At 46.2% G+C, this 22,907-nt stretch overlaps 1 protein-coding gene and 1 long non-coding RNA gene across 22 annotated transcripts in view; one reads left to right on the top strand and one right to left on the bottom strand.

Moving 5' to 3' along the window:
* The window catches only part of SVIL (supervillin), a 236,585-nt gene that overhangs the window by 160,923 nt on the left and 52,755 nt on the right, over window positions 1-22,907 (top strand). For 10 of the 21 annotated variants that reach the window (XM_073801745.1, XM_073801739.1, XM_073801744.1 and 7 more), the window contains 10 exons: window positions 4,732-4,755; window positions 5,913-5,993; window positions 8,505-9,377; window positions 9,738-9,908; window positions 10,616-10,650; window positions 11,232-11,293; window positions 11,550-11,689; window positions 14,698-14,941; window positions 15,558-16,134; window positions 16,959-17,184. In XM_073801745.1, coding sequence (XP_073657846.1) covers window positions 4,732-4,755; window positions 5,913-5,993; window positions 8,505-9,377; window positions 9,738-9,908; window positions 10,616-10,650; window positions 11,232-11,293; window positions 11,550-11,689; window positions 14,698-14,941; window positions 15,558-16,134; window positions 16,959-17,184 — 2,433 coding nt within the window. The remainder of the gene's footprint in view (window positions 1-4,731; window positions 4,756-5,912; window positions 5,994-8,504; window positions 9,378-9,737; window positions 9,909-10,615; window positions 10,651-11,231; window positions 11,294-11,549; window positions 11,690-14,697; window positions 14,942-15,557; window positions 16,135-16,958; window positions 17,185-22,907) is intronic. The other 11 variants (XM_073801748.1, XM_073801750.1, XM_019933555.3 and 8 more) reach the window with 8 other exon arrangements.
* LOC141278121 (uncharacterized) lies at window positions 10,249-21,265 on the bottom strand. Its single transcript, XR_012330461.1, has 2 exons — window positions 20,981-21,265; window positions 10,249-19,483 (listed from the first exon to the last, which is right to left on the bottom strand). It is a non-coding gene; the product is annotated as an uncharacterized lncRNA (long non-coding RNA).

Raw genomic sequence — 22,907 nt, 5'->3', positions numbered from 1 at the left:
AAGTTATGCTGGGAAGAAGATGCCATTGAACTGCACAGCGGACTCAGGGATGGTCATTTATATTCTGGTCCAAGCCTTTCATCTAACTGTGGACCAGTGACCCCAATCAGCAGAGTATGCTTGGAGTAGCCCTTGCTTCTACTACCAGGCTCTGTCCACTTTGTCTGGGCTTAGAATCCTTGTATGTGGTCTTGAGTCCACATAAATACTGCTCAGCTGTGAGTGGGGATCGTGATACGTGAGCCAAAAAGCCGCTGGCCGCTTTGACAAGCCGCTGGCCTTGTCAATGCAGCCTCCAGCCCTGAAAGGCTGATTCTAGGCTGGTCTCAAGGCAGTTGAATCCCTGCATGACTTTGCTTGGTTACTTCATTAGAAGCGAAGCAGGAGATGTGGAAACCCAAATGGATCTGGGAACAGGCAACCTGATCCCCCCTCAGAAGGCCACCCTGGCCCCTGCCGCAGACTCCACCCTTCCCTCCAGCCCTCCGTCCTTTCACCCTTTCTTGGCCGAGATCGCAGCATTTGGCGTTTAGCACTGAGATTAGCCCCGAGGGAGCCTGGGTGAAATTGGTTATCTAACATGTTTATCTTGCTTCTGCCCCAAGAAGACTCTCTTTCTACCTTTTGATTACTCAAGAAAGCTTCACTCTATAACCTGGTGGTGAGATAGTTTTAAAACTTGTTTTGAGGTAGGGTTGATTTACAGTGTTGTGTTCATTTCTGCTGTAGAGCAAAGGGATTCAGTTACACATACACACGTTCTTTTTCATCCTCTTTTCCATGGTGGTTTATCCCAGGATACTGAATACAGTTCCCTGTGCTCTACAGTAGGACCTTGTTGTTGATGCACCCTGTACATAATAGTTTGCCTCTGCTCACCCCACACTCCACTCCTTGCTCCCCACCCGCCTTGGCAACCACAAGTCTGTTCTCCATGTCCCAACAGTGATTTTTTTTTTTTTTTGCGGTACATGGGCCTCTCACTGTTGTGGCCTCTCCTGTTGCGGAGCACAGGCTCCGGACGCGCAGGCTCAGCGGCCATGGCTCACGGGCCCAGCCGCTCCGCGGCATGTGGGATCCTCCTGGACCGGGGCACGAACCCACGTCCCCTGCATCGTCAGGCGGACTCTCAACCACTGCGCCACCAGGGAAGCCCCAACAGTGATATATTTTTAAATTGAGGTATAATTTACATCAAACTGCATGTAGGATTTTAAGGACACAGGCTGGTGAATTGGGGAAATGTGTAAGCATTACCCCTGTCTAGAGAGAAAAAGTTTCGTCACCGCTGTGCCTCTCTCCACCTACATCGATTCTTGACTTTGTAAGGACCTCACTTAGCTCTCATACAGAGGCTGGTAGTGTCATATATTCAACTCATTATGTTTGTATGACACTAATCCTTCCCACTGTTAACTTGTTAACCGAGCGTAATTATTAAAAAAGAGTTAAGCATGATGTTAAGAGACACAAAATAACAACGTCCACGCAAGATTTAAAAAACAGAGAAAAGAACCCGTGGCTTCATTGCCACTCTCCAGATGTGATCTCTTTTTTTTTTCCACATTTTAAAACACTCACCTGCTATTATTATGTCTTCAAAACAATGCCCCCAGGCTCCAGAAATAAATTTTGTCCCTTGATAAAATGATGTATCTTTTCATCTGAGCCTGGGCCTCCCCTAGCTCCCTGGTGGAAAACTTGGTCCCAAACTTCCATCATGTTCCCTAGGTTTGGGAGCCTGTGGGTTAGCGAGATCAGTGCTGCACTTCAATTCACCATTTTGGGGAGCCAGGGCATACCTTTCATCAAAAGGAAGAGACTGACACAGACATGGAGAACAGACTGGTGGTGCCGAGGGGGAGGGGGCTGGGGGAGGGATGGAGTGGGAGTTGGGATGAGCAGATGCAAACTGGTGCCTATAGGATGGATAAACAGCAAGGTCCTACTATAGAGCACTGGGGACTATATTCAGTATCCTGTGATAAACCATCATGGAAAAGAATTTTTAAAGGAATGTGTGTGTATATATATATATATATATATACGTATAACTGACTTTGCTGTACAGGAGAACTTAACACAACATTATAAATCGACTATACTTCAAGGAATAGATAATAATTAAAATTTTAAAAAGTAATGATTAAAATAAAAGAAGCGATTGGGGCTGCTGTTTGATATAAAGTGGTTAGGACAGTCTCTCTGATAAGATAGGCGTGGAGCAGAGACCCACATAAAGAGAGGCAGCGAGCCGTGTAGCTCTGGAGGTGCACGGTTCCAGGGAGATGCAGCCCCTGCAAAGGCCTGAGTGGACACCATGTGTGGAGCGTTTGAGGCAACCCCCAGTCACCAGTGAGGCAGGAGCCTGGAGGGGGGTGGAGTGATGGGGTGACATTGGTGAGATGTGTCAGGTGAGGTGGGCAGGTCAGTGGGGACCTGTTGCCCATCGTGAGGGCTTTGGGTTTTGCTCTAGATGACGTGCGCAGCCATGTAAGGGTTTCCAAGAAAAGAATGACCAATCTGCCTCCCATCTTAAGACGATACTGTGGCTGCGGACCTGGTAGGGGGCAAGCATGAGAACAGGTGGAATAATTAAGAGGTCATCTCAGTAATCTAGGTGAGAGAGGGCGGTGGCTTGAACTTGCGTGAACGCAGCAGAGGTCGTGAAAAGAGGTCATCTCTTGAAGGGAACCAATAGGATTTGCTGATGGCTGGGATGTGACGTAAGAGAGAAACAGAGGAGTTAAAGGTGAGTCTCCGTTTTCTGGCCGGGGCAGCTCAGAGCAGGGCGTTGCCAATGGCTGAAATAGGGAAGACGCCAGCACAAGCTGAGTTTGGAGGGAAATCGAGAGTTCATGTTTGGACAGGTAAACTTTAAGATGCCTGTTAGGTACCCAAATGGCAATGAACCCAAGAGCCTGAGTTCCAAGGGAGGGAGCGGATGGGGAGAAACCACTGGCAGACGGTCCGCAGGGGAGTGGAAGCTGGTGAGATCGTCACGGCCTTGATTACTGAGGAGGAAAGGAGACAGAGCCGTGGAGCCCCCTGAGCTTTAGAGGGGCAGGCGGGGAGGCAGAGTCGACAAGGACGGTGAGGAGTGAAGGAGGGGCAGGTGAAGGGGGCGACCGCCGGCTGCAGTGGGTGAGTCAGAGAAGGGCGGAGAAGCGGCCACGCTCTGTGACATGGAGCAGACCAAGTGCCCAGGACAGCCTCGTGGACAGTGAACGTTTCATTAAATTTAGGTCTCTCCCCACCTGCCCCACCTTCTTTCTGGATTTGATGGCAGAAAACCTCACCTTAGTAAGTGCCTTGGCCGACCTCAAGGGTCCTGAAAGCCTTACTTGGAGAAATGCTCTTCCAAATCCCTCCTGCTTTGAATTGACTTAGGGCGAGCTCAGGCTGGACCCACTCTCCTTACATGTGGGAGGTGACTCACCAGGAACTCACAGACGTGCAGTGCTGTGTCGTCTTGGAGAGGAAAGGCAAGGAGGAGACCAGCATTGTGAAGGGTTCACTGCGGTCTCCACGTGTTGCCTTCACATTCGTTTACGTCTTGTCACATACATTTGTATTTATCATATGTGAAGCGTCAGGCTTTGAGTATCCACCACGATGGTAGTGGTTATTTGGCTTTTTGGCTAGTCCCACATCTAAGTTGTGATGGATAAATGGATCCCAGCAGATCCCCCAGGTCTGGGTATGATTTCATTTTACAAATGCTGACCTCAACATATTCTTAAACAACCCCCTGATAAGTTTGTTTGCTTTTGTTTGTCTTTGTTTTTATCTTTAGTTTTTTCTTCTAGTTTTATTGAGATATAGTTGACATACAGCACTGTGTAAGTTTCAGGTGTGCAGCATCATGATTTGACGTATACACGTCATGAAACGATGACCAGAGTAAGTTGAGTGTGCTTCATCATCTCATATAGATAGATACAAAGTCAAAGAAATAGAAAAAGAGTATTTTTCCTTGTGATGAGAACTCTTAGGATTCACTCTTAACAACTTCCATATATAAAATACAGCAGTGTTCATTACATTTACCACGTTGTACATTACATCCTGAGAACTTACTGGTCTCATAAGTGGCCTGATAATTTTTTAGGGCAATACTGACCAAGGTTTATGCTGATTAATGAAGGTTATATTCAGAAAGTTGTATAGCATATGTCACAGTTTGCAAAGCATTCTGTCGTACAAAAAGCATTTGAGCCTTAAAATGACTCTGGGATGTAGGCGTATGAGTTACTAACTGATGATTTTCCAAAGCAGGCATCCATCGCTCTCTCTTCTTCCTCTGTGTCCTGAGCCACATCAGTTGCCTCCTTTCCGGGCCACAGAGGATATGCCAGACTATTCCTATGTTTAAATAAATGTCGAGAAATTAGACCCTTTATTGTTGGAAATAAGATGGCTTCCCATACATCTGACTTTTTTATTTACCCCGGGCTAAATGGCTATAATACTGGAGATGGGGAGGGGTGGAGGGGTCATTGCTTTGGGTGTAGCAAGACTGGGGAACACCTAGTTCCACACCTAGTTGTGACAGAGCTCAGTGGTCGCAGCAAAATGCAGGGTAGTGATGATCGACAGGTTCTTGCCTGTGAGCTCAAACCAAAACCCAAATTAAAATGATTTTAGAAAATTAAGAGAATTTTATTTTAATTATTATTCTATTCTGTTCTATTCTTTTGGAAATTACTTTGATCTGAAATGTGTTTCCAGCCTGGTGTTGAAGGACTCTTACAGGTAGGTTGGCAAGCTTTTGAGCTGGTAAACATTTTAACTAGCCTGTAGAATTTCCATGCTTTCGTTGTATATTGTGAGAGGGTACAGGTCGGTGGTTTGAGTATTCCTCCTGTGTCTCGCTCTGCATAATGACCACAAGGTTTTCCTTGCCTATGATTTTTTGGTAAGATATCTTCAGCCTGGCGTTATTACTTTGTCACATTCGGGCTTGCATTATATTCGATTGTGCGTTGAGGAGTGACTGTATAAATCCTATTTTATCCTGCCTAGCACAGTGTAAGTTTTTAATGGCTGGCATGGTACTGATTCACCTTTGCTACTTCTCAGAGCCCAGCTCAGTGCTTTGTACATAGTTGGAACTCAGTAAACATTTATCAGATGGACTTGCGTTAGTATTTGGTAACTGTTACGTTGGCTGCATTGTTCAATGACAAATATAAAAGGAAAATATAGAATAGCAATTAAAGATACGAACTTATTGAATTTCTTTTTATTTATTACCTTTATTTGATAGGTACTGTTTTGCATGGACAGTATTTTTTTTTTTTTTTTTTTTTTGCGGTACGCAGGCCTCTCACTGTTGTGGCCTCTCCCATTGTGGAGCACAAGCTCCGGACGCGCAGGCTCAGCAGCCATGGCGCACGGGCCCAGCTGCTCCGCGGCATGTGGGATCTTCCCAGACCGGGGCATGAACCCGCATCCCCTGCATCGGCAGGTGGACTCTTAACCACTGCACCACCAGGGAAGCCCATGGACACTATTTTTATATTTCGCTATTTACCAGTGTACCTTAACACAATTATAGGTGATAAATTAATTGATATTTTTAATCCAGCTTCTTGCAAGAGAATTGTCTGCTATTTGTGGGCAGAGTGTGACTCCTGATACTTTTAAATGACCCCAAAAACACTTTATTTGGTGGCTTCGGATATATTTATTCGATCTCTTGATTTCAGTACTGGACCAAACATCCTAGAAATTCCGTGAACTGAATAGAAACCCCATGGCAAAACGTGCTTAGACATTTTCAAAAGCCAGAATTATTCTTTACTTAAGAAAAATCAGCCTTGAGAGTTTTAAATTATAATAATTAAGTCTGTGTATATGTCGACATTTTCATAGACATTACCTGAAGTTTTGTTTTTTGTACACAATAGTACCGGGAAACCCAAACATGAGTGGTTTCTCCAGAAAGATTCAGAAGGGGACACACCTTCGCTTATCAACTGGCCTTCCAGGTATCTCCCGAGCTCTCGGCTTGCGTTTAGCGACTGCATCTCTGGTCCAGCTGGCTTATGTCCCGCACGTCACCGAAACTAACTCTCCTTTGCCCTCTTTTTGGTGGCAGGACTTTTAAAAGTCATGTGTTCCCAAGGGGCTGCTGGAAATTACTTTCCAATCATTTGCTTCTCTCTTTCTCCTGCCCTAATCCCTGCTAATGTCAATAGTGTTTCCCTCAGCTTCTCTTTTGGAAACTCTTTGGCTACACCTCTGGCTTTTTCTCCTTTCTCACACTCACGTGCTGCCAGGAAGGGGCAGTAGTGACGATGTAACCAGCATCTCTGGGCTGCTCCCCTGAACCAGGCTAACCAGCTAGTGTCCTATCTTGTCCGCAGCTGCCCCTGCCCCGCCCTGCCCATCCAGCCTCCTCCTTTCCGTGTTGCCTGTCCCTCAACCATTGGCACAGCTACATTTAGGGCATGTGGTTTTCAAAGCAGACAAGACCCCCTCTCGTTTCATTGTTAAGGCTGGGGGCAGGGAGAGGCAGCAGGAGTTAGAATGAATAAGTTATTGGGAGGACAAAACACCCATATATTGAGTTTCTGACAGTCACTTTGTTCTTGGCCAAGGGCAACGTTCAGATTGTCTCTGGTGAGAAGGACACATATTCCGCAGGAGAACTTGAACCACATTTCAGCTGCCTTTTGATTAACAAAGATTATAAATATGAAAACATCCAGCACTGGCTAGTCTCTGGGAAGAGTAACAACCCAGAATGCTTTCTTTCCCCTCTGAATTGTTCATAGTAACTGCCTTTTAGGTGTCATTGATTTTTTTTTAATGAAATATAGATAGATAACTTGCATCTTACGCTGAAAAACATGTAGGTATTTATATCAAATTCAGCAGGGTGCCTTTGTCCTTTAAGGAAATAGTCCCTTCCAAAAAATAAATATCAGAAGCAATTATTTTTGCTGAGTAATCTTGAGTAAATAAAGGTTTTACGTTCCCCAAGAAATCGCTTTTCCCACTTCAAAAGCATTTCTTTATTTTTTAAAGATTATCCCCAGGAAGGAATCCATTCCTAAGCAGTCTGAATGGTTTCTTCTTCCTCACTATGTGGTATTTTAAAAAAGTAAAAACAAGAACTAGTTTGCACTATTGGACATTTACTCTTTGCTAAGCACTAAACCGCGAACTTTGCAGACATCACATTATTTCCATTTAAAAGGTGAAGCAGCTGGGGCAGGTAGGTTACCTGAGACCATACAGCTGGAACTGGCTGAGTCAGGCTTTGAAAAGAGGTCTCCTGGGACCCACAGCCAGCGCTCTTGGCTACAGTCATAAGAAAAGGTTGGTAGCTTTTGAAATGGATTTCAGTTTTGCTCTCAGATACTTAAATAGCTCTAGAAACAACCAGAGCCCTCCCTTTTTAGATTAGTTTTTAACTGAGGGCCTAATGGCAATTCCAGAGGGGAGAAAATGTTCAGTGCATTAATTCTTTCAACAAATATCTTTTTTTCCTAACGTTCTTCTTAGCGCTCGAATTGCTAGACGTCATGGTGTCTTAACTGGTCACACGTTTTCTGAATGATTGAATGTAGTCTGCATGGCATGAAAAAGTTTGTGACTGTTGAGTGCTTGAAAAGAGGTAATCGTCTGATATATCTTGAGCTCAATAAAAAATAATAATAATCACGAATGCTCTGACATTTACAGGAGACAATGAAATTTTTTTTCAGTGGGAATCTACAATTTTTATTAATCATATTCATACACAAAAATAGAAGGGGCTCACAGAAATATCACTTTCAATACGTATCTCATAAATGCCTACAGTTTGTGCTTTAACTTACAAGAGGGAATAGGTGCTGGGCAAAGGGATTTAGCTAAGGTACCACAAAAAGCTTAGAACGAACGAGTGGAGAGCTAACTCCTGAAAGTAGGAATTAGTCTAATATGCACACCGGAGGTCTGCACACAACTATCTTCGATAAATGCAAAACTACCACAAATAAAATTCTCTTAGACCTCAGACCAACAAGCACCAAGCTTTTCTGAATGTAAATATAATTTTGAGCGGTAAGCAAGGTCGAGCAGGAGACAATGAAATTACATATGGTCTGCAGGCTTGTAAACGCCTGGAAGCTGTCCCTGCCCCTTACACTGGGCCTGTCCATGTGGAACACGTACCAACCCATAGCCCAGCCTCAGCGTGCCCTGGTGCATACCCGTGGTGCCTATTAATGAATCGTTCTGTGGCTTCTGAGTATTCATCTAGTCGGAAGGCATCCATTCTCTCCCAGGGTAGCATCTGACCCCTCTTAGCCTTACAGAAGGAAGGGTGAGTTTGGCATTTGGAAACAACTCAGACTCCCTCTGGCAAACAGCAGTGGGTTTCTGACACTGACTCCACCCGCCCCCACCCCCAAGATGCTTTTCCATTCTCTGGGCATCCCTGATCTGCACACACATGCTCTCTTCCCCTTAAGCAGTTACTGCACTTAAATCCTTTTTCTTTCTTAAAGAGTTAAAGTTAGAGAAAAACTGGTGAGAGAGGAGAGTGCTCGCAGCAGCCCTGAACTTGCCCCTGAGTCCTTAACTCAGAGGAGACACCAGCCAGTGCCAGGCCATTACCTGGCCTTTCGGTCAGAGAACTCAGCCTTCGATAGGGTCTCGGGCAAGGCAGCCAGCTCTGCACGACAGCCCATCCACGGCTACGTCCAGCCGGCAGATCCCAGTCACACCATCACGCTGGCAACCTCGGACACCCCAGAAAGCGCATCCGAGTACAGCTGGGTGGAGTCGGCCACCCAGACCGTCACAAAGCCTCCCCCCTCGAAGGTTCTAGAAGGTGAGAGAAGAGATACCCCGGTTCTCCATATTTGTGAGTCAAAAGCAGAGGACGATATGCTCTTCTCTGAAGCTCTGGAGAAAAGCAGGAAAACGCTTTTCGCTTTGGAGGATCGTGGGCCTGGGAGAAGCCAGGAAGACCCCCCTGGAACCGAGGACTCGGGTAAGCCCTCTGCTAGCACAGTCACCTCGGAACCTCAGAAGGAACCTGAAAGCCTGGCCCGCCCGCCTCCAGCTCAGCAGCCCACGGAGAGGATGGGCCGAAGCGAAATGGTTGTGTATGTTCAGAGCGAGTCTGTGTCCCAAGGTCACAGGAAGGAGGCAGAGCCCACGAGGAAGCGCAAGGTCCTCACCCGCTCGCTGTCTGACTACACAGGCCCGCCTCAGCTGCAGGCCGCGAAGGCCACGGCCCCGGCTTCCAAGCGCGACCCGGAGCCGCAGGCGTCCAAGGCTGAGTCGGAAGTGGGCCTGCTGGACACCAAGGTCTCCGTCGCCCAGCTCTGCAATGTGTTCCTGCAGTCAGCCCGGGCCAGCGAGAGACCCGAGCTGTAGGTGATGTCCACGCGTCCCCCCGATGTGTCACTTGCACGTCCTTGGCAGAGTTAATTCACTTCTCGACTTGTGTGGTGTCCTGCCTTGAGTCTTACCAGCTTAGCTCACAAGTGTGTGCAGGGCAGACCATCCAGGACATGGCTCCACGACTACCAGTCTGCTTTCGCCTACTAACGGGGAGCTCTAGAGTGTCGGGTCTCGCAATGTTCCATCTCCCGACGTGCATGGTAGAGGCATGCAGTGGGATTTGGCGGTGTTCGTGCCTTGACTCACCGAGTTGCATAAACCTGTGCTTTCTTCCCTCTCTCTGTCTCCCCGTCTCCCTTCTGTCCACCTTCTCCCCACGACTGTAAAAGCCATTCACGGGTCGAGGGGTCAAGCGAAGGTGCTGGCTTGCCTACCAGCGTGGAACGGGAGAGAGGGTCCCGGAAACCAAGACGCTATTTTTCTCCTGGTGAAAGTAGAAAGACTTCTGAGAGATTTAGAACTCAACCCATAACCTCAGCAGAACGAAAGGAATCAGATAGGTAGGCATGTGTCTGTCAAGTTCCCTGGTCTAGGAACTTAGAAGAAATCCTATGGGAATTTCTATCCCAGGGATGGTCCTGATACTGTTTCAATGGGATGTGATGACTCCGTAATTCTCCCATCTGAGCTATACGGGATATTTATTTGGCTCTTGTAAATGTATCTTTAAAGAATGTTGACCATGACGACACTATCACCACGTAGTTTTCAGTTGCGTTCAAATGGTAAGAAGTGAGAAATGTTATTCATTTAAGGGTATAAAATTTTTATGCCCTTGTTAAGTTAGAATCCAGATGGACCGTCCACCAGATGTTACGGTGAAAAGGGATTTTATATTCAGTTTATAAACGTCTACCTGCGTGTTATCTGTGAGTTTTTAATCTTATCGTATGCGAATGTAGAGAAATGAAAGGGTTCGTCCAAAGGGTGATGATCAGTCGTCTTTAATGAGTCGTACCTGGTCCTGGTTTGTCTGCACAAGGTGAAACACCTAGCCGGTCTGTGTGCACACGTAGCCCACGGTGTCCACAGCTGTCCACGCGTGTCCACAGCTGTCCACGCGTGTCCACAGCTAGAATTGCTACCAGGGGGATATTCTTTAAGAGACTTTAACTGCAGTTTTATTTTCACTTTTAGTTTATCCTTGGATCTTCCACTCCCACCAGCTAATTGTTAGTTATTATTTTTTTGCTAATGTCTTTCCCAGGTCAACTTCAAATTCAGAAATGCCAGCTGCAGAGGGCAAGTATCTGTCTTTTTCTTCTTTGTCATCTCACCCAGATTAGATTTAGATCATAAGATTTTTGCTTCTGGAAAGAATGAGATGATGGAACATACTGCGTTCTTTCTGGCAGGTTTTCTTCCTGTGAATACAATAAAGCCTAGTTGAGATTTTCACACGCACTTTCCCTTAGTGCCAAGAGAGAGAACGGAGCCGTGAACCATACTAAAACAACTGATTGGAATCGAAGAAGCAGACTTTTCTTGTTGCTTTCTTGTTACTATTTAACAATAAAGAAGAGAAGTTCCTTCCATAAAATCTCTTCTTAGTTCCATAATATCTATACTTAAGTCAAATATTGTAGTAGAAAATTATGGCCCAGACAGGAGCTCCGTTTGGTTAATTGCAGTGGGAACTAGTACCTTTTCAGAAGCAGAAGGATAGCCTCCCCCGCCAAGGGGAAAGTATTGCCTGTTGTCATTTTTAGTATATCTAAGAATTCTCACATTCAGAGGATTTCCAGGTCAGCCCTGGGAAACGTTTCACGGGCTTTCCCTACGTTTTCTAATGACATCCAGTTTTCACCTGTGACCTTTTACAGATGAAGAGAAGGTGGATGAGCGAGCCAGGCTGAGCGTTGCTGCGAAGAGGCTGCTCTTCAGGGTAAGATGTGCTGAAGGGCTGTCGGAGAAGCCGTCACCTCTGTGGGCGGCCCCGCGGCCAGCCTGCTGCCTGCGCCGGCCCTGGGCCCACCTGCGCTTCTCTCCTCCGGTGTGGCTGGCGTGTGCGCTGCTGACGCCGATGCTGCCTCTCGGGGTGCCCCTCCTCTAGGTCCTGCAGGGGAACAGAGTCGCGACATTCTGCAGCCCCGACTCCCTTTCCCCCAACTTATCAGGATCCACACTGTTTCCAATCTCAGGAAATGGAAAAGTCATTTGACGAGAAGAACGTTCCGAAGCGCCGCTCCAGGAATGCAGCCGTAGAGCAGAGGCTGCGGCGTCTGCAGGACCGATCCCACACGCAGCCTGTCACCACCGAGGAGGTGGTCATTGCAGCCACGTAAGTGCCCTTGGGGCCTTTGGGCCTTGGCTGTAAGGTCTTCTTTTTAAAGAAAGATTTAAAGACTTTTAAAATGAGGAGGTCGGAAGGCGGTTCAGTTAGAAGCCACGGAGAAGTAGGTGTTTAGGGATTTTCCTTGCTCTGGTGTCTCTGAACTTTGTAAAGGGATGTGTTACCTATTGTATCTCCTAGAAGAACATGAAGAGGAATTTTGTTTAATTTCTTTTTGCCTGTGCATTTTTTTTATCTCTTTGCAATGGAAAATTTAAATCAGAAGAGTAGATGGGGTAATATCATGAGCCTTCATGTCCTCGTCACTCAGTCCCTACAGCCAACGACCCCCGGCCCCCCTTGCTCTACCTGTATTCTCACCCACATCCCACTTCCTGCTGCAGTATTTTCAGGCAAACCCCAGTTATCATTTCAGCCATAAATATTTCAGTCTGTATCTCAAAAAGATAAGGGTTCTCTTGATTTGTTTTTAAATAATCCCAAATTTTTAAAGATTAATTGGAAGTTTGATAACTTTCCAAACCGTGGGAGGTAGGTTTTGAGCATTGTCCCAATGTGTTCAGAATGAATCTCCCAAAGTAATTCCTCCAGGGATTACTGCTTCCATTAAAGTGAAAACTTTTACCAGTTTTTTTCAAATTGTTTTCCCCCCAGACACACACATATACACACCCTTCCTGAAAAAATGAAGTTCATCTCATCGAGGGCATCAACAGCCCAACTGTGAACCTGCTGTTCACTTAGCTGCCCTAACTCCCTTCACTTCTCTGTGTATTTGTGGACAAGTACATCTTGTATTCATTGGGAACTCTTAGCAAATCAGTTTTTTGTTTTTGTTTTTAATATTTGAGCAGCTATTGTAAAATAAGAAGCAGCTACCCCTGGGAGCAAAACAGTAAATATAAGCAAGAATTATCCCCTTGTCAGACTCGCTGAATGTACTTTGATGTGCTTATAGGTTATACGAGGACCCTGACTCTAAAAATAGCTTAGAACAACATTGTAAAACACGGACACAACCTACTGCTTTGCTGGTGTTGGTTAATACTGGCTTTCTTTAAAGTTTTTTTTTTTTTTTAAACCGGGAACTTATTCTAAATATTCTAAATCCTTTCCAAGCTCTGAAAACCTATTCTTATTCCACTGACTTTGGTCACCTCTGTCTCTTATTTCCTAAGTTTGTAATTGCTTTTCAAGTTCTTTTGTGATTTTCCCTAAGAAATGAGCAAAGGATTTTGTTCCAATATTTTTTGATTTAATGTTTCTGAATTGAAAACTACACCTTCCTTAATGCTTCTTTTCTTCTCTCTCCTTATGAATGTTCCATCTTTGGCAATTGGTTTTAAAGCGAACCTACCCCTGCTTCGTGCTCTGTGGCCACCCACCCTGTAATGACAAGACATCCTAGTCCCACTGTAGCTAAGAGCCCCGGGCAGCCTGCCAGGTACTGGACAGAAGTAGCTGCATGTCGCACTGAGAGCAGAGGTGCATCTTCAGGTCTTCAATGCCTGTCATTTGTCTGACAAACAAGGAGTTGTCCCAGGGAACGTGGGGCATTTTGCTTTGTCACCCTGGGGACTTCACGTCGGCCTGTATATGACAGCATTTCATCCACGGCCTTTCATTATGTCTTGGAACTCGGATCCCACTAACCCACTTATCCGTTTGTTTTGTTTGTTTTTCATAACGCTGGTCATCCCTAAAAAGTTTCATTCTTCATCTAAAACACTAGCACTTACTAAAGATTAACAGAAAAATAGGACGTTAACCTGAATGTTGAAAGTCTGATAATACCTAGTTTTTTTTAAACACTTCTAGACATAAATACATGTTTAAAAACAATCCTACCTGTTTCTAATGGATAGAGAGACAATGCCGTTATATTTGGGGATTGGGACAGTAACAGTTTATTGTGTCTGAACTTAGATGTTTTACTGTTATGTTTTCAATGGTGGTGTTTTAAAATGATGTCCTTAAGGCACGTAAATATCCCCTCTGTTTTATTATCTTGGGCCAAATGCAAAGGCTAAAGCTAAAATTAAAAGAAGGAAAATGACAGTGCAGAAGTAGAGCTGGCCTCGTCCAGAAGCGGGGCTCTCTTTGGGGAAGCGGGTTGCCATCATTCCTAGTTCTTTGCTGGACCTCAGGAAAGATGCCAAGACTCAGGTCCCCTTACTCCCATCCTCACTGTGCCCTGGAAAACTGACACTGCTCTCGTCTGGGACAACTTGTAAGGCGCTGGTTAATCAGAGTCGAGGCAGAATATATTTTTCACTGGATTTAGAATTAGATTTTCCAGTGGCAGAAGGGACATTGTCTTAGACCTTCAAAGATGAACTGACCCGGTAACTAGAAGGCTTCTCCTCTACCTGGAAGCGGGAGGGATTTATCAGCCCCGACATTTCCTTCACTTTGCAAGTTACCTGGAATTTCAGATTTAACTACCTTTCAGGAAACAGGTAGAAACCTATGAGAGAAAATACTAGACTAAAAAGAGGGAGAGAATCTTTACAATTAAGCTATTTGTGTTTAGCAAGTGAAACTCAGAACCCTGTGTTGTAGATAGCGCTGTTGATAGAATGACTGTGTTATTTCCTATTTATTTAAAATGTAAAGACCACCTGCTGAACCACACCTTTAGATAATGTCTAAATATGCAGTAGGTGATGTCTGCGGACTCCCTTTAGCCGTATTTATCGTTGATACTAACAGTACAGCTCAGCTCTCCAAGATAAGGTATACCAAGGCGACTTTCATTCCTTAAATAGGCAATTCAATTTTTAGAAATAATTCAGAGCTGAAAGTCTGCTCTGTGTGATATTGACCATGCGAGGGTCTCCAGCCTACGCTGTCGTCTTGTTAATAGCTAACCAGCTGCCGGGAAAGATACGCCCTTTTTCCAATTGAAGTGACACCTTGAAGAAAGTTAACAGACACACTTGGCAGTGGGCTTCTGTTTGTCTCCCTGTGTGTGGTTGACTTTTGCCCCCTTTCAGACTGCAGGCATCTGCTCACCAGAAGGCGTTAGCCAGAGACCAGGCGAATGAGGGCAAAGATTCTGCTGAGCAAGGAGAACCTGACATCTCCACCCTGAGCTTAGCGGAGAAGTTGGCCTTGTTTAACAAACTGTCCCAGCCGGTCTCAAAAGCGATTTCAACGCGGAACAGATTAGATGTGAGACACAGGAGGATGAATGCTCGCTATCAAACCCAACCGGTCACGCTTGGAGAGGTGGAACAGGTGGGTGGCCTGTGATACAGCTCCAATTCGCACGTATGTCCTTAAAAGATGGGAACACGGTGTCCCTCTGAGGTTAGCGTATAGTTAGGGCGTCTACCTGTAAACTATGTTACCTGTCGTTACTTGGTAATAACTTCGTTCTGAAGGAGGATATAACCATGCCGAGGATGGATCTCTTCTCTTGTTCGCATCATGGCTGAAATCATCTGAGTTGGGTCCCTTTCGGGGAGAAAAATAGGGCGCATGACCTGCTTTTCACCCAGATGATTTGATTAACGAGACGCATCTGTACAGCTACGTCTAGGATTGGTTTCTCACCCAGAGAAGCAGGAAAACTGCCCCAAGTGTAGTGTCTCCATCCGCGTCAATCCATACGGCAGTGTTTACATAGGCGGTGTTTTTATTGTTTAATGTTTATTTATTTATTAGGCTGCACCAGGTCTGAGTTGCGGCATGCAGGATCTTTAGTTGCAGATCTAGTTCCCTGACCAGGGATCAACCCCCACCCCGGGCCCCCTGCATTGGGAGTGCGGAGTTCCTAACCACTGGACCGCCAGGGAGTTCCCTAGGTGGTGTTTTTAAATCAGCCTTTTCCTTTTGAACTGTGTCCTCCCAGGTGCAAAGTGGCAAGCTCAGCCCTTTCTGCCCCACTGTTAACACATCTGTGTCCACCCCGGCATCTACCGTCACCCCCATGTACGCAGGGAATCTTCGGACAAAGCCACCGCTGGATGACAGCTCCGGTGCCGCTGAGCAGAAGTTTCCTTCTTCGCTAGAAAGTTCAGACTCTCCAGTTAGAAGCATCCTGAAATCCCAGGGCTGGCAGTCTTCGGTAGAGGCTGGTGGGAGCAAAGGAATGTTGAGAGAATTTGAAGAGACAGAAAGCAAGGGAGTCTTGACAGGTGGAGATGGTGGTGTTACGAAGTACGGGTCCTTGGAGGAAGCAGAGCCATCCTACCCCATGCTTAGCAGAGTCCGGGAAGGAAATGGCCACAAGGAGCCCATCTATGCTGTTCCGAGAAGGGGAAGCCTGGAGCTCGCCCATCCTCCCGCGGCTCAGTTCGGTGATGAACCGAAGGAATTTTCCACTGCACAAAGCACCGCACAGGGGAGCCCGGACTGGAAGGACAGGCAGCTCTTTGAAGAGAAGGTGGATGTGGAGAATGTCACGAAGAGGAAGTTTTCGCTGAAAGGTAACTTACCACTTACTGCTCCTTTCCTTTCTGCTTGGCGGGTCGCGTGTGTTTGGGATTGCTTTTAACTGAATTATGAAGGCAGTTGACAACTAAGTGTTAAGTGTTGATTGAAAGTCCAGTGTGAATCGCACCCTCCTCTTGGACCCGGCTTGTTTGGTGGACTCATCAACGTTTCTGCCATAAAAATACCTGAAGCGCTTTCCCACATCTTGATAAGGGTTTTTGATGACTTTTGTCACGTTAACTGACACGACAGCCTTGTGAACCCCTAGCTCTTCTGGCCCCTTTTAGAAATTGGTGACCCCAAAGGTCCCGGGCTGGGTGAGCATATAGGGGATAGGGCTGGAGCCCAGTCTCTGGGTTTCAGGTTCTCTTCCTAGATCCTTCTCGTGCAGACTGGCAAGCCGTGCTGCGTGGGACTGTAATTCTCTTTCTGCATTTCCATAAAATGATAGTGTGTCAATTATAATAGTGGCTTTGCTTTGGGAGTCTGACCCATGTGAAATGTCAAAGTATTGTCTTGGAGGCGTAGAAACATTCTGCAGTGTGTAGTCCAAACCGACTTCCTGTGTGTCGCACGCAGGAAAAGACCAGTTGTCACAAAAGAAGTCGCTGGGTGGAGTCATCCACGGGGAAGTTTGGTTTTCTCAGGGACTAGAGCATGCCCTAGATTTGCATAAATCCAAGTGGATTGGGTAGCCTGCCATGTGCCCACGGACTGAACTCCAAGTGCGGGTCATCCGGGGTCGGGGTCGGGGTGAAGGGCTCGAAGAATGCTTGCGCAGGGGAGTAAGTGCTGACAGGGCTCCGTTGCTTCCCAGCGGCAGAGTTCCTGGATCTCACTGCTGAGCAGACAGGCGCAGCTGCCGGGAGACCAGTCGCTCAGACTGCAGCCCCCGTGTCCTGGAAGCAGCAAGATCCCTCTGAACAGCCGCAGGAGAAGCGCTGTCGGAGTCCGTGTGCAATGCTTGCTGCTGAAGAGATCAAAGCACCAGCGGCGGAGGGCATCCTCGACTCTCCCAGCAAAACCATGTCCATTAAAGAAAGGTAACGAGATTTAATGATTGAGAAGGAACTCTACTGGTGGGAGGGCGTCGTACAACTTACTTTTAGAAAAAGATCTGAGGAATGGGCAGAGAGAGAAACTCATGAATCCAGCTACCGGAGGGACTGTGCTCTCAGGGCATCTGAGAGGAAACCGCGTTTATCCCCATGCCTGGTTTCCTGACGCTGGGAGATGCCGCTTCAAGACTCAGACGAGGAGACAAACAGAAACAGGCTTTTGCCTGCTTCTTTTGTTGGTGCTTCTGTTTTCTTTTTTTATACTCGGTTCTCTGACCAGCCAGTGACGGGAGCAGAGATCTGGGCTCTTTCCCTTTCAGATACACATGGCTTGAAATTGAACGTGTCCACTGCTTGTGACTGTGTGTCAGTGTAAATTATATGCGGAGGGAATGGATAACAATTAACATTTAGGACAGAAATCCTCGGGATTAGAATCTGAGTTTTGTTAATTTCACAGAAAGTAAAATGGGCGACTCTTCTGCACTGCATTTAGACATTTCCTATCAGGTAATAGCTATGAAAGACTACATTTGAGGATTAAATAACACTGAGCGCTCATTTCATTCAAAGAGTCACGGAGGGTTCAGAGGAGATAAAGGGGACAGATACAAAGAATCGGAGTGAAATATTTGGGGTTGTATTTTCCGTGCTAGCCTTTAGCGGAGGATGTGAGTGACAGGAGGACTGGGTCCGGAATGTTCTCGTGAATTTCCCAATTTGATTGGCAGAAGCATGGTTCCGCCCACGCTGATCCCTCCTTAGCACCTCCACTGTTCAGGAGTTTTCTTGCTCTGGGCGGCACTGGCCAGACTGAGGAGGCGTGGGTGTTGGGGCCAAAGGAGTGGAGCGAAATACAGGGAGTGACACTTGGATCAGGGAAGCAGTTTGGCCCATTCTGGAATGAAGTCCTCTCCACAGAAACTGGCTCAAAGAGGGTTTGATCCCAGATACCTCACTTTTTTTTTTTAAATTGAAGTATAGTTGATTTACAACATTGTGTTAGTTTTAGGTGTACAGCAAAGTGATTCAGTTACCTGTACATTTTTTTCAGATTCTTTTCCATTATAGGTTATTATAAGATGTACAATATAGTTCCCTGTGCTGTACAGTAGGGTTTGTTTATCTTATATATAGTAGTGTGTCTATGTTAATCCCATACTTCTAATTTATCCCTCCCCCCCCACTTTTCCCCTTTGACAACCATAAGTTTGTTTTTTATGAGTCAGTTTTGTAAATGAACTCATTGGATTATTTTTTAGGTTCCACATATAAGTGATATCATATAATATTTGTCTTTCTTTGTCTGACCTACTTCACTTAGTATGATGATGTCTAGCCGCAACCATGTTGCTGCAAATGGTGTTATTTCATTCTTGTTCATGGCTGAGTAATATTCCACTGTGTACATGTACCACATCTTCTTTATCCATTCATCTGTTGATGGACATTTAGGTTGTTTCCATGTCTTGGCTACTGTGAATACTGCTGCTGTGAACATAGGGGTGCATGTATCTTTTCGAATTATAGTTTTCTCTGGATATATGCCCAGGAGTGGGATTGCAGATCGTATGGTAGCTCTATTTTTAGTTTTTTGAGGAGCCTCCACGCTGTTCTCCATAGTGGCTGGAGCAATTTACATTCCCACCCACAGTGTAGGAGGGTTCCCTTTTCTTCTCCACACCCTCCAGAGACCCAACTATTGATAACTGGTTAGGTGAGAAGGACGAGGTACCATTTAAGGGAAATAATGGTAAGTATCCACTTATACACAAGTTCTGATGCTTTACCCATCAGAAAACATCCTTGGGGTAAGATTCCAGTAGAAAATAATAATATACCCCTTCTCTCAAAGGCTTTTAAAGAGATTCCCCATCTTGGGGTACATTCTGTCTGTTACACAAAAAAACTTCATCAGATGTCCTATCTGCTATGCAGTCATTCTTGGTTCACTTGCCTGTTTTTAGTGAATTTTTAGTTTCTCTCTTTCTGAAAACAGTTTTAATCCTGCTGTAAAATTGTAATTTTTAAAAAACGCGAGATGTGGTAAAGGTGCATGTCCCTAACCCGGGCTTTGTAGGTGTCTGAGGAGATGAAGGGTGGCTGTAAGGTTGCTGTGAGCTGCCTGGAAGGGTGTTCAAAGCCGACCGCGTACACACGGACCTCCTGGCTGGTGGGAGGTGGCGCTTCTCACAGATCCAACGGGCTGCTGGTCCCATCGTGTCCAGAAGCGTGATCGTGAGAATGCTTCTTAAATTTTCAGCTATTCAGTTTAATTGTCAAACTGTACATTTAACAAAGGAGGAGGGACACTTTATTTAGCATTTATGTTTGTAATAAATTATGCCAAAACAAAATATATTGCCAGAGATCTTACCCCCCCCCCTTATGTTGATGGTACTTTTGTTTGTACTTTGCTAAAGCTATATATCTTTACGGGCCATATGCAATAGCTTTTCCCCAAGGGCGGGGGTCTCTATTACTCCCTTCTGTTAAAATAAAATAATGAAGCTTGACCATTAAAAATAAGAATGCTCTTCTTATATTCATTTGGGCTTTCCTTTTTTGAGATGACATAAAACAGAACTTTTAAACCTTATTCTAATTCCTCTGACCGCCTCATTTCGCGGAAGGAGAGGTTGAATTCCAGTGGCCTCTGGGGCCACGTGGCCAATAGGACCACCCCCAGGGGCTGGTCGTCAACTCTTCCCCTCAGTACACGTGACAAGGCTGCCGTGTGTTCAGGTCAGCGTTTCAGCAGCTGACGCGTGTGCTCACGGGGGGATGTCGGTTAGAGGGCAGAACTTCTAACTGGACAGCAGTGCTCGGAAGAGCGCACCCTCCTCCTGTACTAATTTCCTCAACTCACGTGTTCTTCGCATCACTTGTTTCAAATTTCACTTTCATGTTTCAGACTCTTTTTCAGACGGGACTTTGTCAATTTCCTTCATCGTTTCTTCTAAGCAGCTGCAGCCTGAGGATGTGGTTCTGCCTTCCTTGATCTTGTGCGTCTGTCTCTTTCCGGCTCAGGACTTGAGCATCTTAAGTCCTCCGTACGGAGGACCACCGAGGCTGCTAGGCTGCCCAAGGCATTTCCCCTGTGTGACCTTCTTGAGGGCTGAAGACAGCCCTTCGAAGGAGGCAATGCTATCCCCATTTCGTAGATATAAACTAAGACTTACGAAAGGGTAGCAACTGAGAAATTAGAGGAAATCCTCCATACCATCCTATTTTAGAACATGTTTGACGGTCGGGGAAACATATCTAAAAGGTCCTTTTCTTTCATCTTTTCTGACATCTCGAGCGTCAAGTTTGGATCATAACTAACATCAAGTTAAGGATATGTTCTGCTCTTCCCATTGGATTAATAAAACCACTGCTTCATAACTGCCTACGTGGTGTGGGTTGAAACTGTCCCTTGTGGGACACGTCTTTGAAAACCATGGTAAATCGAATATATTTTGTGTTATTTAGGGATAAAACCTTTGACACCTCTTTAGAAGTTTATCAGGCTTTTAGAAATCTTTTTTCCACCGTTACTGAAACAACTGCTCTGTGTTTTCATTTTCGGGGGGAGAAGATGACTAAAAAAGGCAGAAGAGCCGTCCTTCCACCGGGAACTTGATGGAGCATAAGGATGTATTGAACTCCCAGGAATGCTGAAGAGGCCGCCCGTGCCTCTGGCTGAGCCTGCAGACTCCTGCCTTATAGGGCCTGGCTGGGGTCCCCCTGTGTTCCCCGCAAGCCCCACCTTCCACCCAGTCAGACTCGAGTTTCTTACCTTGCGGCCCGGAGATTTCAGCCACTGGAGGGCCCCGGATTTGTGTTGGCATTACGGACAGAGGTGTCCTTCCTTTGCTGCCTCCTTTTCTGAGCTTTGATTTGACCTCATATAAAAGACATATTAGTTCACTCCTCCAGCCTATAAACCAGCCAAGGCCAAGATCCGATCTGAGGACTAACCCGTGCTGTTCAGCTTTATCTGTGTGGTGTCCGCGATTCTCTGAAATGAGGGGGCATTTTTAAAGGAGGGAGGAGAAAAGAGGACTGCGTCTTAGAGGCACTCGGTTTGCCGGCCCGTGCTCTGACCCAGCCCTGGCTGCCGTGAGCTTGCAAAACCTGTTGCAGTCGAGCAGGGCTGTCAGAGCACTGCTGCTGACACAGCCCGCCTCGGGCCAGTGTTCCCTGCTGGGAAAGCATGGGCTGTGGCTGGAGGCAGAGCCGGTTCCCCAGTGGCCTGGCAAGCACCCATCACGGTGGCCCCGGCCAGGCCTTGGGGTGAATAACCCGCGGGTTCTCAGCCTCAGACTAAGCAGATGCCCAGGCGCTCAACATCCCAGCCCTGCAAGTAGCACTTGGACTTGGTGGACGTTAAAAGTGCCGACAGCTGTTTGAGCTGCATAGGCAGTAATTTATGGTAGGTGCAGGGCCAGACGCTTGCCCCCGACCCACCCCAGCCCTCTGCAGCGCACGGTGGTCTGCGGGGACTCAGGAGCGTCATGAGATCGCAGGAGAGAAGGCACCCGCCCTCCTCAGCTTGTTCAACACCAGGCCGGAAATCTAAGCGGACAGGAGTGATACATGTGTGTTTCCGTGCGTGTTGCTTGTTTTCCGTCACTTGCACTCTGCGGGCTCCGGCTGGGCCTGATACCAGGTGGGCTCCACTGAAGCACCGCCCCTTCCGTATTATTTTGGTTGCTCTGTAGTCTTTGGAAGTTCCTGAGGATGACCCTGCCAGCGTATCTAACAGCAAGATTTCAGGCTGTTGGAATGGAGGAATTCTTTGAAGGCTGTCCCAGGAGAGGGGGGAAATATATAAAAAAGCGAGAATTACAGTGCAGTTCCGAACACATGAGAGCGAAAACGTGCCTGGTCAGCTTCCACACAACTGGTGAAACAAGCCAGCATGTGCCGGGGTTGGAACCAGAGCTCCCTGCCCCAGTGACATGCAGGTGACCTGGGTCAGTGACATCCTTGGCCTGTGTGTGCACCCCTGTCTCATTCGGAACAATATCCAGTGTCTTAGAGGTTGCTGAGCAGGTCAGCAGAGTGGGTATGCGGTGGACTACAGAGCGATTACAGATCCATACTTGGCCTTTTTCTAAATCAGTTTTCCATTCCCCTGCGCAGCCACCAGGGTAGCCACGTGATTATTTAGATGATGTTGGCATGGCTTCAGACGTTTGGGACCTTATTTTTGAGAATGCCCTTAAAGACCATAGTGCATTCTTTTTAATAAACGCAACTTCTGAGGCTGCATTTGATTTTTTTAATTTCTCTGAAATCACTTGGACTCTAATCTGATTACAAAGGTAAGGTAGCCAAGATGAATAACTACTGGTCTAGGTCAAGGGTGAAGTCAGAGCTGGTTCTGAGCGGTAAGGAGAGTATCCATGAGATGAATGTCCATGTTCACAAGATGAGGAATTGGAAATACATCTTCATTTGGGTGGTGCTGGCATGCTTACCTTTTGGAAGTCTCCTTTATAGACGCTTTGACAGCTCTACTGCAGCGTGCAAATACTCATGATTTCTTTTCATGATTTGATTTTATTTGATTATTTTTTCCTGTTAGAATAAAACTGACTCACTCAGAATAATTGGAGGAAAGATAAATCGTAGTCTTTATATAGTCTGGCATTTAGATGGAAATCCTTAAAGGAAATTAGAATCTGTTTTCAAGTACATGAACCAGCCCTTGTAGATGC

Source organism: Tursiops truncatus, chromosome 2 (assembly GCF_011762595.2).
Source record: "Tursiops truncatus isolate mTurTru1 chromosome 2, mTurTru1.mat.Y, whole genome shotgun sequence".
Lineage (NCBI taxonomy): Eukaryota > Metazoa > Chordata > Mammalia > Artiodactyla > Delphinidae > Tursiops > Tursiops truncatus.
This window is presented reverse-complemented; position numbering and strand designations above follow the sequence as displayed.